We start from the raw sequence: 14,344 nt of genomic DNA, 5'->3' as shown, positions 1-14,344 counted from the left end.
TATAATGAAAGGCAGTAAATAAAATTAATTTTTAAATATCTTTAATTTGATATACTATATCCAAATATTATAATTCAACATGTAATTGAAATAAAAATTATTAGTTTTTTTTTTTTTTTTTTTTACTAAATCTACAGTGTTTTATAGTTACAGCACGTCTCATTTTGGTCTAGCTACATTGCAAACGCTTAAGAGCCCCATGTGCCTAGAGGCTAATGTGTTGGACAGTGGAATTCTAGAGAACACTCATATAAACATTTAAATGAAAGAATGTAATCAGTGTGGTTTAGAGGTACAAATTCTATGCTCTGAAAGAGCAAGGAAGGTAAGACGGAAAGAGGAAACATGATTTGTGTCTAATAGTATTTCCCAGATTACAGACATCCCTGGAGGTAGAAGATCTAAATCAATGATTTTTGTAAACAGATGGACCTTAAATCGAGGCAAATGGTAAAGAATCTGCCTGCCGACGCAGGAGACCCAAGAGACATGGGTTCAATCCCTGGGTCAGGAAAATCCCCTGGAGTAGGAAATGGCAACCCACTCCAGTATTCTTATCTGGAAAATTCCTTGGACAGAGGAGCCCTGCAGATTGCAATCCATGGGGTCACAGAGTCAGATACCACTGAGCACACACACACACAGACCTTAAAAACCTAGGCTTCTTATGATAGCCTTTTGGGGAAAGGGTAATATTTTCAGAAATTTGAGAATGAAAGCTTTGGGGAACATTATCCAGCTAACTTGGACATATCTTTTCCCCATTGTGTGATCATTTCTCAATCCCTTTTGCTTGATTCCACCCAGCAGTACTGCCTCCTCAAACTCTAGTGGAAGATATAGGTCCATATGTGAAAGAGTGGAGGAGGGTCTTTCACAACATTGGGAATTACATCTTGGTGAAGGAAAGTTACATTTGGGAGGAGGCAGAAACCTCCAGCCTCAATAAGCAATGCCCACTCATATTTCACTTGATTAAGAAGAGTTTCCTCAACTTTCCTATTTCCAAGAACAAGGGTATTTTCCTATGCAGCCACAAAATCACACTCAGGATGTTGGTAATTGGTTGAGTTATCTAATTATCTAATATATGTCACATTTAACTTCTTCAACAGACCCAAAATGTCCTTTGTAGTTTTCTTTATTATTTAACATTTTTTTTAATACTACTTCAGTATTCTTGCCTGAGAAATCCCATGGACGGAGGAACCTGGTCGGCTACAGTCCATGGGGTCACAAACAAGTGGACACAACTGAGTAAGTGTTCATGTATTTTTTAAAAGAAATATTTCCCTATTATGAAGTCCAAAATGTATCCAGGTCTTAAATCCTCCTGGAATTGATATTTGTGATGAAATAAGGTAAGTGTCTCATTTTTTTTTCCATAAGGATACCCTATTGTCACAGACCCTTCACTGAAAAAACCAGCTTTTTTTCCTCCATTGCTATGTGATGCCACCTTTGTCACAAATCAAGTTTGCAAATATGTGATAAAAAACTGTGTTTTTTAAAACAATGATTGTCATATAAGTCAGACTAGTAGTGGGGGGAAGGATCCAGCGGGAGTTTGGGGTTGACATGTATATACTGCTATATTTAAAATAGATAACCAACCAGGACCTACTGTATAGCACAAGGAACACTGCTCAATATTCTGTAGTAACCTAATGGGAAAAGAATTTGAAAAATAATTGCTGTTGTTTAGTTGTTGTGTCCAATTCTTTTGTGACCGGGTGGATTGTAGCCTGCGAGTCTCCTTTGGCCATGGGATTTTCCAGGCAAAAATACTGGAATGGGTTGCCATTTCTTTCTCCAGGGAATCTTCCCAACTCAGGGATCGAACTGGGATCTCTTGCATTGGCAGGTGCGTTCTTTTACCCCCGAGCCACCAGGGAAGCCCCCCTCCCAGAATATACATGTATATGTATGAGCCACTTTGCTGCACACCTGAAAGAAACTAGGACAACATTATTAATCAAAAGTGCTCCAATATAAAACCAAAATTAAAAAGAAAAAAAAGTCAGAGTACTGGTCTTCTTAGGAAGGGGGCAGGGAGTGTATTTGTGAAGCGCCGGACACTTTTCTATTTTTGCTCTACATGATGACATGTCTGTTCAATGATTATTATACTTACCTTTCTAGTTCAGAATATAATTGTGTTACATTTCCTAACAAAAGGGTTAGCTAAAAAGTAAGCAAATACAAAAAAGAAATACATTGATGAGACGAGTGCCAGCATCTTTGAAAAGTGAGTTTGTGGCTTTTCTCTCGGGTGGGGAAGCTGGTGCGAGATGCAAAGAATATACAGGATCCAAGGTGGCAAAGCGCAGACTCAGCGCTAACGCATACTTGCCACAGGACCCCACTCCGATCCGCAGCTACCGGCTTGCCAGTCTGAGTCGCAAACCGGTTACGGCTAAGCGGCGCCGCAGAGGCCTCCGGGAGGGGGCGGTCCCTGGGCAGGGGCTGGGCATTGTGGGCGTGGTCTCCGGGCGGCTTTCCTGAGAAGCCGTCCTTTCAAGAAAGAGGACCTGACTAGTACTTGAGCCTAAGGGAAAAGAGTCCGGGAGCGGTTGCGAAGCTCGAGAGGAGCAGGTGAAGTCCTGGGTTCGGAGGCGTATCCAAGGTTAGGAGGGTTAGAAGGCCGGCGAATGCGGGTGGCGGGCTGAGGGGCTGCGTTTTGGAACCCTGGGATCTGTATCCGCGGTTACGACGTCCCCCTATCGCTTTCTCCGGGTGGGAACGGCTCCGGAGTAGCGGTTTATCTCGTCTGTTCCTGTGGGTTGAGGACCTTCTCACCTTGGAAGACCCTGCTGTCGGCTGGGACCCCTTTCCGAAAGCCGGCGATCCCCTTCTCGCCTCTCCTCTAGCACCTTGTAGGGAGTGCTCAGTATACTTTTGGGCATGCTTGAGACTCCCGGGGAGATAGTGGTTTGGGCATGGTGGGAAGGTCCCCGCTGAAAGCAGAAGTTTCTGGGACCCGCAAGTCCGGGCTTGTACCGACCATGTCAGAATATTGGTGGTAAAGCCAGTGGCAGTTCCGGAGGCATCAGGAATCCGTCAGGGAGGAAAAGCCTCTGAATTTGAGCTCTCTTTCTGAGCTTCTGAGCCCAGGTTGGGGCTGGAAGAGGAAATTGACCTTGGAGTTGCTGGGAGATCTTCGCTATTGTTGACACTTTTACTTGCTGGAAGCAGGGATTGGATCGAGTGTCTGCATCCAGGGTGTGGGCAAAACGAAGAAGTTACGGAGGATTTGCCCGTAAAGAGAGGCAAGCATTACCTAGTATCTGGGTGGGCAACAGTCTGTGCAGTGAGGATCAGAGAGGAGGAAACACCACAGTGTGAGAGACTGGTCAGGTGAGAAAAGACCAAAAGTTGCTCTTTTACCACAGCAAGTCTGGCCGTTGCTAATCTGAATTCTCCAATTTCAGACCTGGTCTTTCAGAGCTCCTTTCTCCTCCCCCAGACTTGTCAGTTCAGCATTCTGCCTTTCCCTGTGAGGAGGAAGATCAGCCAAGTCCCAGGTGAGTAGAAGTTTTTTCTCCCCTAAAATTTATTTTAATTCGACAGAGGGAATAGATACACTACCTCATGTCTTCCTGGTGTGTCTTCACACTATCATTTGGGCAGCTGAGTACTGTTGTAAAGTGTTAGTCACTCAATTATATCCAACTCTGTGACCCCATGGACTGTAGCCCACCAGGCTCTTCTGTCCTTGGAATTCTCCAGGCAAGAATACTGGAGTGGGTAGCCATTCCCTTCTCCAAGAAATCTTCCCAACCCAGGGATCGAACCCAGGTCTCCTGCATTGCAGGTAGATTCTTTACTGGCTAAACCACCAGAGAAGCTGGTGTTGGAAGAAGTACTCTAATTTTAAAGATGTGTCAGTAGCCTCAGTAAAATGAAAAACTTGCCCAAGAGTACTCGGAAGGGACGTAGCCTACTACTAAATACTATTGACCTAGTCAGATTCAGAATCCAGAGCTGTAGGACCTCCAGACTCTTGACACTATGCTGGTGTTTCCCAAACATCTTATTCACTTACCACCTGTTTATGCCATACCTGTGTACTAGCTGTATTATTGTTATTCTCATATTTTTAATTTTTAACTTTTATTTAAAAAAACAAACTTGCACTGAGAAACACTGCATATGAAATTATGCATTTGATAGATGCTCGAAAGGCTTTATATTTATTCTAAGATATATCTGCGGAGAAGGCAATGGCACCCCACTCCAGTACTCTTGCCTGGAAAATCCCATGGACGGAGGAGCCTGGTAGGCTACAGTCCATGGGCTCGCTAGAGTCGGACACAACTGAGCGATTTCACTTTGACTTTTCACTTTCATGCATTGGAGAAGGAAATGGCAACCCACTCCAGTGTTCTTGCCTGGAGAATCCCAGGGACGGGGGAGCCTGGTGGGCTGCCATCTATGGGGTCGCACAGAGTCGGACACGACTGAAGCGACTTAGTAGTAGTAGTAGTAGTAAGATGTATCTGAAGGTGTTGGTCTATGTACCATGTAAAATCGTCTCCTGTCAAAAAGATGCAGACTGCAATTTGGGACACCATGCACTGTCATGCCTTTTAACTTTTGTTTTTTGATGAAGGGTAAAGATTCTCTCCCACTTTCAGGGACTTAATTGTCCAAATAACATTACTCATTTTGAAACTATCATTATCTAAGACCCACTTATAGTTCAAGATACTTGTGCAAATGTGCTCTTGTGTTTTATTACTGTTGAAGTATCCTATAAAGCAATAACTTAATAGGATATACCCAGAAGTCTGAGCATTGTATTGCCTTTGTTTATTGCAAATAACTTTTCTTCCAGTTATCTGTGTCTTCTTTCTTTGGGGGAATTTAGACTATTTAAAAGTTAGTTAAGTACAATGACAACTAATATTTATACCATTTTCAAGGTACCAATTGTTAAACTTTTACCATGGGAGTTGGTGAATGCATCTCTTTTATTGTTCATTAGAGTAGCAAGGAGGATATTTGGCTTATAACCTCAATCGGCTTAAATTCTGTGTCAAGTTATTTTCCCGGGCACCCAAAGTCAAATACTAGTGGACTGATCATACTTTTTTTTTTTTCTTATGAAGGGTTTGTTTTGCCGGAAGTCTTACTTTCGTTTCAGGTTCGAAGGGTTTACTCACAAAAGAAATAACTCGTTACACACAATTTCAGGTTTTTTTAATAGAAAATTATTTGACTTAATTTCAATATACTATCATTAAAGAAAAGAAATAGAAACAATACAGAAAAGTAACAGCACATACATCACCAAATTGGGCTGGTCAATATCCAAATTTAAACAGTGCTGGGAAGTCCCTCGATAATAGCAAGCTGAAGTCCCAATTAGGAAAAGGTCCCAGGCAGTGCCTCCACTCCACCCATGAGACTTCACATTGCAGTTTCAGGGGTTCCCGCATATTTGTGTGCAAAAATGCAGCTCTGGTTTTACTTTAATTTTTTTTACAATGCTGTTTGTTTTACCTTGTGAGTCATAGGATTTCATTATACCCTGAGCTGTTGGCCAGACCTCCAGGGGCTCAAGAATTCTAAGACCTACTCCCTTTCTTATCTAAAGTGCTGCCTGACTTACTATGCTTGTGGGCAGGCACTGAATCTGGACAGCGTCCAGGCAGGTCAGAAGCCAGGTCAGGGACCTGCCCTCCTGCTTCTGAAGCCTGAACAAGACTTTCTCCATTTTAATTTCCCTGTCAGCCTCAGGGTTGTTTAGATTGAAAGAGCATGTTGTTGTTCAGTCTCTCAGTTGTGTCAGACTCTTTGTGACCCCATGGACTGGCAGCACGCCAGGCTTCCCTGTCCATCTCCATCTCCCAAAGCTTGCTCAGACTCATGTCCATCAAGTTGGTGATGCCATCCAACCATCTCATCCTCTGTTGTCCCCTTCTACTCCTGTCTTCAATCTTTCCCATAGTCAGGGTCTTTTCCAATGAGTCAGTTCTTCACATCAGGTGGCCAAAATATTGGAGTTTCAGCTTCAGCCTCAGTCCTTCCAATGAATATTCAGGACTGATTTCCTTTAGGATTGACTGCTTTGATCTTGCAGTCCAAGGGACTTTCAAGAGTTTTCTCCAACACCACAGTTCAAAAGTATCAATTCTTCGGCGCTCAGCTTTATTTGTGGTCCAACTCTCATATCCATACATGACTACTGGAAAAACCATAGCTTTGACTATATGGACCTTTGTAAGCAAAGTAACGTCTCTGCTTCTTAATATGCTGTCTAGGTTGGTCATCGGAGAAGGCAATGGCAAGCCACTCCAGTACTCTTGCCTGGAAAATCCCATGAATGGAGGAGCCTGGTGGGCTGCAGTCCATGGGGTCATGAAGAGTCAGACACGACTGAGGGACTTCACTTTCACTTTTCACTTTCACACAATGGAGAAGGCAATGGCAACCCACTCCAGTGTTCTTGCCTGGAGAGTCCCAGGGACAGCAGAGCCTGGTGGGCTGCCATCTATGGGGTCGTACAGAGTCAGACATGACTGAAGCGACTTAGCAGCAGTAGCAGCAGGTTGGTCATAGCTTTTCTTCTAAGGAGCAAGTGTCTTTTAATTTCATGGCTGCAGTCACCATCTGTAGTGACTTTGGAGCCCTAAAAAATAAAATCTGTCAGTGTTTCCAGTTTCCCCATCTATTTGCCATGAAATGATGGGACTGGATTCCATAATCTTAATTTTTTTAATGTTAAGTTTTAAGCCACCTTTTTCACTCTCCTCTTTCACTTTCATCAAGAGGCTCTTTATTTCCTCTTCACTTTCTGCCACTACGCTGGTATCATCTGCATATCTGAGGTTGTTGATATTTCCTGTCAATCTTGATTCCAGCTTGTGCTTCATCCAACCCAGCATTTCGCATAATGTACTCTGCTTATAGGTTAAATAAGCAGAGTGGCAATATAGAGCCTTAATATACTCCTTTCCCAATTTGGAGCCAGTCTCTTGTTCCATGTCCAGTTCTAACTGTTGCTTCTTGACCTGCATACAGATTTCTCAGGAGGCAGGTAAGGTGGTCTGGTATTCTTATCTCTTGAAGAATTTTCCACAGTTTGTTGTGATCCACACAGTCAAAGGCTTTGGCATAGTCAATAAAGCAGAAATAGATGTTTTTTTTTTGGAACTCTCTTGCTTTATGATGATCCAGCGGATGTTGGCAATTTGATCTCTGGTTCCGCTGCCTTTTCTAAATCCAGCTTGAACATCTGGAAGTTATCAGTTCATGTACTATTGAAGCTTAGCTTAGAGAATTTTGAGCATTACTTTGCTAGCGTGTGAGATGAGTGCATTTGTACGGTAGTTTGAACATTCTTTAGCATTGCCTTTCTTTGGGATTGGAATGAAAACTGACCTTTTCCAGTCCTGTGGCCACTGCTGAGTTTTCCAAATTTGTTGGCATATTGAGTGCAGCGCTTTCAGAGCATCATCTTTTAGGATTTGAAATAGCTCAACTGGAATTCTATCACCTCCACTAGCTTTGTTCGTAGTGGTGCTTCCTAAGGCCACTTGACTTTGCATTCCAGGATGTCTGACTCTAGGTGAGTAATCACACCATCGTGGTCATCTGGGTCATGAAGATCTTTTTTGTATAGTTCTTCTGTGTATTCTTGCCACCTCTTCTTAATATCTTCTGCTTCTGTTTAGGTCCATACCATTTCTGTCCTTTATTGTGCCCATCTTTGCATGAAATGTTCCCTTGGTATTTCTGATTTTCTTGAGAGCTCTCTAGTCTTTCCCATTCTATTGTTTTCCTCTGTTTCTTTGCATTGATCACTGAGAAAGGCTTTCTTATCTCACCTTGCTATTCTTTGGAACTCTGCATTCAAATGGGTATATTTTTCCTTTTCTCCTTTGCCTTTTGCTTCTCTTCTTCTCTCAGCTATTTGTAAGGCCTCCTCAGACAACCATTTTGCCTTTTTGCATTTCTTTTTCTTGGTGATGGTCTTGATCACTACCTTCTGTACAATGTCACAAACCTCCATCAATAGTTCTTTAGGCACTCTATCTATCAGATCTAATCCCTTGAATCTATTTGTCACTTCCGCTTATAATCATAAGGAGTTTGATTTAGGTCATACCTAAATAGTCTAGTGGTTTTCCCTACTTTGTTCAATTTAAGTCTGAATTTGGCAATAAGGAGTTCATGATCTGAGCCACAGTCAGCTCCCAGTCTTGTTTTTATTGACTTTATAGAGCTTCTCCATCTTCAGCTGTAAAGAATGTAATCAATCTGATTTCAGTATTAACCATCTGGTGATGTCCATGTGTAGAGTCTTCTCTTGTGTTGTTGAAGAGGGTTTTTGGTATGACCAGTGCGTTCTCTTGGTAAAACTCTTTTAGCCTTTGCCCTGCTTCGTTTTGTACTCCAAGGCCAAACTTGCCTGTTACTCCAGGTATCTCTTGACTTCCTACTTTTGCATTCCAGTCCCCTATGATAAAAAGGACATCTTTTTTTGTGTTAGTTCTAGATGGTCTTATAGGTCTTCATAGAAACCATTCAACTTCAGTTTCTTTGGCATTAGTGGTTGGAGCATAGACTTGGATTACCGTGATATTGAATGGTTTGCTTTGGAAATGAACACAGATCATTCTGCCATTTTTGAGATTGCACCCAAGTACTGCATTTCGGACTCTTTTGTTGACTATGAAGGCTACTCCATATCTTCTAAGGGATTCTTGTCCACAGTAGTAGATATAATGGTCATCTGAATTAAATTTGCCCATTCCAGTCCATTTTAGTTCACTGATTCCTAAAATGTTGATGTTCACTCTTGCCATCTCCTGTTTGACCACTTCCAATTTACCTTGATTCACGGACCTGACATTCCAGGTTCCTATAAAATATTGTTCTTTACAGCATCAGACTTTACTTCCATCACCAGTCACATCCACAGCTGGGTGTTGTTTTTGCTTTGGCTCTGTCTCTTCATTCTTTCTGGAGTTATTTCTCCACTGATCTCCAGTAGCATATTGGGCATCTACCGACCTGGGGAGTTCATCTTTCAGTGTCATATTTTTGTGCCTTTTCATACTGTCCATGGAATTCTGAAGGCAAGAATACTGACCTGGTTTGCCTTCCCTTCTCCAGTGGATCACGTTTTGTCAGAACTCTCTGTGACCAGTCCATCTTGGGTGACCCTACACGGCATGGCTCATAGTTTCTGCAACCTTTATAGTGACTTTTTCAGCTACCAACTGGAAAATGGACTTGATCAGCTAAAATAAATCTTTGACATTGTAACATGGACAATTGTCCTTGCGAATTGCATAATTCTCTCTCCAATTTTGACTTCTCTTCAGCCAGTTTTAATTTGGCTTCATGTACCTTACAATAGGCAGAGAGGTAGATCCAGCCTGTCTGACCCAGGGCAGTACATTCTTATCCTTTCTCAATTGGCATGAGCTGCAAACATTCGATAAATTCTAAAGTTTTGGCGTGCTTATTTTGGGGTCTCAGTTCTCACACAATCCGGTGGATACGCCCCATTCAGTAGCTAATGAGCAATAAGGCAAATCTTCCCATCCAGGAATTAAAAACTTCATTAATCTTAATCTCTTGTGGCATTTTGCTTCATGAATCCTGCTTACAGTGCCAGTTTATATTTTGCTTTAAGTTTTACTTTCATTTCAGGGTTGAAGGATTCATTAACAAAAGAAACCACGTGTTACTCACAATTCAATTTTTTATAGGAGATTATCTGACTTAATTTCAATATACAGCCATTAAAAGAAAAGAAACAAACAAACAAAAAAAAGAAACAATAGAGAAAAGTAACAGGACATACATCACCAAGTTGGGCTGGCCAACATCCAGATATAAACAGCACTGCGAAGTCCCTCCTTATACAGCAGCCTGGAGTCCCAGGTGGGAGAAGGTCCCAGATAGTGCGTCCACTCCACAGGTGAGACTTCAAACTGCAGTTTTGGGAGTTCCCACTTAAAAATCCAGGCCGCAAACTGATACATTATCAGTTTTCAAGAACGAATGCAGTTCTGGTTTTACTTTACTCTTTTCACAATACTGCTTATCTTGTGAGTCACAGAATTTCATTATACCCTGAGCAGTTGGCCAGACCTCCAGGGGCTCAAGAATTCCAAAACCCACTCCCTTTCTTATCTAAAGTGCTGCCTGACTTACTATGGTTGTGGGCAGGCCTGGAATCTGGACAATGTCAAGATGTTTTTAGGGCACTTGGGGAAATTTGAATATGGACTAGAGTATTAGGGAATTATTCATTTTATTAGATGTGATAATATTGTAGTTAATGTAGAAGTCTTCTTTGGAAATGTATGCTGAAGCATTTATATTTGAAGCATTATGCTGCCTGTAATTTACATTAGAATAGTTAAACTGAAAACAAAAAGCACCTGAAAAAAGCAAATACAGCAACATGTCAACAGTTGCTAACTAGATTGTGTTCATTGTTCTATTCTTTCTATCTCCTGCGTTTGAGAAATTGCTTGTTGTAAAGAGAGGGAGTACTTGTCCTGTAGTAAAGTAGTGAGATATTAAATGTGAAGCACTTGGTTCAGTGTCTAGCACATTTTGTCTGTGGAGTGCAGCATGTGGGATCTTAGTTCTCCAACCAGGAACCGAACCTGTGCCCCCTGCAGTAGAAGCATGGAGCCCAATCCACTGGACCGCTAGGGAATTCCCAATATCCACTATTATTTGTAGCAAAATCCAGTAATATTTGTTGGCTTCCCACGTGGTGCTAGTGGTAAAGAATCCACCTGCTAATGCAGGAGATATAACGAACGTGGTTTCAGTTCCTGGGTCAGGGAGATCCCCTGGTGGAGAGCTTGGCAACCCACTCCAGTATTCTTGCCTGGAGGATCCTATGGACAGAGGAGCCTGGTGGGCTACAGTCCATTGGGTCGAAAAAAGTCGGACATGACTGAAGTGATTTAGCAAGCATGCTCATACAGTAATATTTTAAGAGTGTTCACTGACAGATGTTTTCCATCATAAGCTAATTTCTTGTGGGGAGAGAAAATAAAACTTAGCAAGAAACATCAATTTCTATAATGTTAGGAGGAATTTCTAAAGGCAGTAAAGGTAAAGTATTAATATATCTCAAATAGAAAAAACAACTGATTTCTGCATATTGCTGTGAATATCCTCTACTACTGTATGCTATTACTTTGTATATGGGTAGGTCTATTTGTATTTATCTGTAATTAGTTTTTAAATTTTGCCACACCGTGTTCCTGAAACAGTCATTGTAGAGCTGATTTTCCTCATGGAACAGTTTGGTATTGAGATTTGTTTTCCTAGCTAAGGACTTTGTATTTAGAGGAATTGTAGAAGCAGTCCATGATAAACTGGCAGACATTGTACAACATTTACAGTGTTCTGTATTTACTTAAAATAATGAAATAATATCCCAAGGCAGTAGAGATTTTATATATATATATATATATATATATATAATTTTATTTATTTATTTATATTTGGCTGTGCTGGTTCTTTTTTGTCGTGCAGGCTTTTCTCTAGTTGCAGCCGGCAGGGGCCACCCTCTAGTTATGGTGCGTGGACTTCCCTTTGCCGTGACTTCTCTTGTTGTGGAACACGGGCTCTAGGGTACGCAGGTTTCAGTAGTTACAGCTCATGGGCTCTAGAGCACAGGCTCAATAGCTGTGACACATAGGCTTAGTTGCTCCTGAGGATGTGGGATCTTCCTGGACCAGGGATCAAACCCATGTCTCCTGCATTGGCAGGCAGATTCTTTACTACTGAGCCACCAGGGAAGCCCCAGGAGAGCTTTGAAGGAAAAAGGACAAACCTTAAATCTCCTTTTAAATGAAGAAATTGAGGATGAGGAAAGTGATTTGCTTAAAGTCACATAATATGTTAGTGCCAGATTTAGGAATAAAACTATTTTGCACTTAAAAAATATTTGCCAAGTATTCATATATGGATGATACAGTGAGCCTTATTGTAAACTGCATGTATGCTACAACTCTATAGCATTATTAATTGTTCATAAATTAATAAGCATCTTTAAAGACTATATATAAATAATTAGTTGTGAATCTTTTTTACCTCATTGGAATTCAAAAGTGCTTTTGAGAAATTTTTCATTTGGATAATGCATTTCTTTAATATGATGTGTACAGCCTTTGCCCAATCCAGAGCTGTGCCATGGCAGAGACTGAGGAAGAGGAGACGGTGTCAGAAGAGGCTTCTGGATTCTCAGACTTGAGTGACTCAGAACTTTTGGACCTGGAGGATACACAAGAGTCAAGTGCTTTACCTAGCAAGCCTGGTCCTTCTTATGAATTACCTGGGAAGGATGACAAGCTCATAAGGTCACCAAAATGGAAAAGAAGATTGGATGTCTCATCACCTATGGAGCGATTTCATCTTAAATATTTGTATGTCACTGACCTGTCTACTCAGAACTGGTGTGAACAGCAAATGGTATATGGAAAGGAGTTTTCTGGTTTCTTGACACCTGAGAAATCAGCTATTTTGGATACTGGTGCCAACATCCATCTAGCTAGAGAACTAGAAGTTCATGATCTTGTGAGTATCCCCATCACCAGTAAAGAAGATGCTTGGGCAGTTAAGTTTCTGAACATATTATCAATGATTCCTACCCTGCAGTCAGAAGGGCGCATCAGAGAGTTTCCAGTGTTTGGAGAAGTGGAGGGTGTGCTTCTTGTTGGTGTGATTGATGAGCTGCACTATACAGCCAGCGGGGAACTGGAACTGGCTGAACTCAAGACACGTGGGAACCCTGTGCTCCCTTCAGATGCTCAGAAAAAAAAAGACTGTTTTCAAGTCAGCCTGTACAAATATATCTTTGATGCCATGGTACAGGGGAAAGTGACTGCTGCTAGCTTAATCCACCACACAAAACTGGATCCAGAAAAACCACTGGGACCTTCAGTGCTGAGGCATGCCCAGCAGGGAGGCTACTCTGTGAAGTCCTTGGGTGACCTCATAGAACTGGTCTTCTTGTCTCTAACACTGTCTGACCTCCCACTTATTGATAGCCTGAAAATTGAGTATGTCCACCAAGGGACTGCCACTGTGCTAGGTACAGAGATAGTGGCCTTTGAAGAGAAGGAGGTGAGAAGCAAAGTACAACATTATATGACCTACTGGATGGGCCACCGAGAGCCTCAAGGGGTTGACGTGGAGGAGGCCTGGAAATGCCGGATGTGCAACTATGCAGATATCTGTGAGTGGAAGAAGAGCGGTGGGTTGACCAGTGCCACGCTACAGCCACAAGTCAAAAAGGCCAAATGAACAGAAGATGTGCCTTCAAGAACTTGGATGTTTCCTGCATCTAATGTACTTAGCAGAGTTAAAGAGGACCAGTCTCTTCAACCAAGCTTGAATTTCTTGGAGAGTGTTCTTATTTTGGTTCTTTTCATGTTTCCTCAGCCTCTAACTTCACAAATCCAAGACCCTGGCTCATGGCTGAGTGGGAGAGATCTGGGATTATACTATCCCTAGAATTTTGCCACAGTTTGCCAAAAAGACAAATGCTTATCATGGCTGGAGCACAATCATTGTTTTCTTAAGATTCTTCCATTTCTTTTAAGTCTCTTCCCTACGTTTTTCTCAATCAAGATTTCTACAAGGTGCTGTAGCATGTGCCAGAATTTCCTTTTTAAGACTGAATAATATTCTACTGTGTCAATAGCTTTTAAAAGTAAATGAGAGCAAAGTAGTATTCCAGAGGAGGAGCTGACATGATAAAAGCTAACATGTTGCAGAATGATTTATCTCAGATGGATCTGAAACTGGAAATATTACAGTGGTGTCACAGTCCACCAGCTTGTCAGATCCTCACATGTGGAAGCGAAAAATGCAGATGGTTCTGTTGACTTGGGAACAAGGGGAGGGTCTAAGTCCTGGAGGTCTGGATGAAGTGAAAAATGAGCTGTATTGAATTCCAGGTCAGTATCCTAGGAATACTGATTAAGCCTCATAAGCAGAATCTATGAATGTGGACCACGAATGAGCTAAGAATTGTTATCCCAGCCTCAGTAGCTCTAATTCCACTGAACTTCACTTCTGCTGTTCTTTAATAATGTCTCCAATAAATACAACGTTCATTGAATATCTTTATTGGGAGTATCTTTTTCCAGTCTGTGGCTTGCCTTTTTATTCTGTCATGGTGTCTTTTGATGAACAAAATATTACTGAAGACCAGTTTGAATGTTTCATTAGTGCTTTTGGTATCTCACTTAAGATATACAATATTTTTCAACTTCAACACACCTTGTTTCTTTTACTTATCAATGTACTTTAGAGTTGTTTCATATTAGTATATATAGTTCACCTTCCTTTT

General features: G+C 41.6%; 2 protein-coding genes across 13 annotated transcripts in view; both read left to right on the top strand.

Moving 5' to 3' along the window:
• The first annotated feature begins 2,550 nt into the window (after positions 1-2,550).
• On the top strand, positions 2,551-14,113 carry EXO5 (exonuclease 5). Of its 12 annotated transcripts, none has more exons than XM_025289005.3 (4): positions 2,551-2,595; positions 3,432-3,524; positions 9,756-9,937; positions 12,156-14,113. In XM_025289005.3, the coding sequence occupies exon 4, from the start codon at positions 12,181-12,183 to the stop codon at positions 13,291-13,293; it is 1,113 nt and encodes a 370-aa protein (XP_025144790.2). In that variant the 5' UTR covers positions 2,551-2,595; positions 3,432-3,524; positions 9,756-9,937; positions 12,156-12,180; the 3' UTR covers positions 13,294-14,113. The 12 variants fall into 12 exon arrangements, with proteins under 12 accessions (XP_025144790.2, XP_025144798.2, XP_025144797.2 ...); XM_025289013.3 differs by having other exon boundaries at positions 2,554-2,626; positions 3,467-3,524; XM_025289012.3 differs by having other exon boundaries at positions 2,554-2,626; positions 3,467-3,524; positions 9,726-9,937.
• ZNF684 (zinc finger protein 684) overlaps positions 2,593-14,344 on the top strand; it is a 29,406-nt gene continuing 17,654 nt past the window's right edge. The window contains exons 1-2 of the mRNA XM_044945184.2: positions 2,593-2,626; positions 3,432-3,524. The gene's annotated coding sequence lies outside the window, so the exon portion shown is untranslated. The remainder of the gene's footprint in view (positions 2,627-3,431; positions 3,525-14,344) is intronic.

The sequence above is a fragment of the Bubalus bubalis genome, chromosome 6 (assembly GCF_019923935.1).
Source record: "Bubalus bubalis isolate 160015118507 breed Murrah chromosome 6, NDDB_SH_1, whole genome shotgun sequence".
Taxonomy (NCBI): Eukaryota; Metazoa; Chordata; class Mammalia; order Artiodactyla; family Bovidae; genus Bubalus; species Bubalus bubalis.
The sequence above is the reverse complement of the archived record's forward strand: the minus strand, read 5'-3'. Positions and strand labels throughout refer to the sequence as shown.

Coding starts and splice junctions, on each gene's coding strand:
- EXO5 (XM_025289005.3), top strand. CDS start 12,181: ATGGCAGAGACTGAGGAAGAGGAGACGGTGTCAGAAGAGGCTTCTGGA.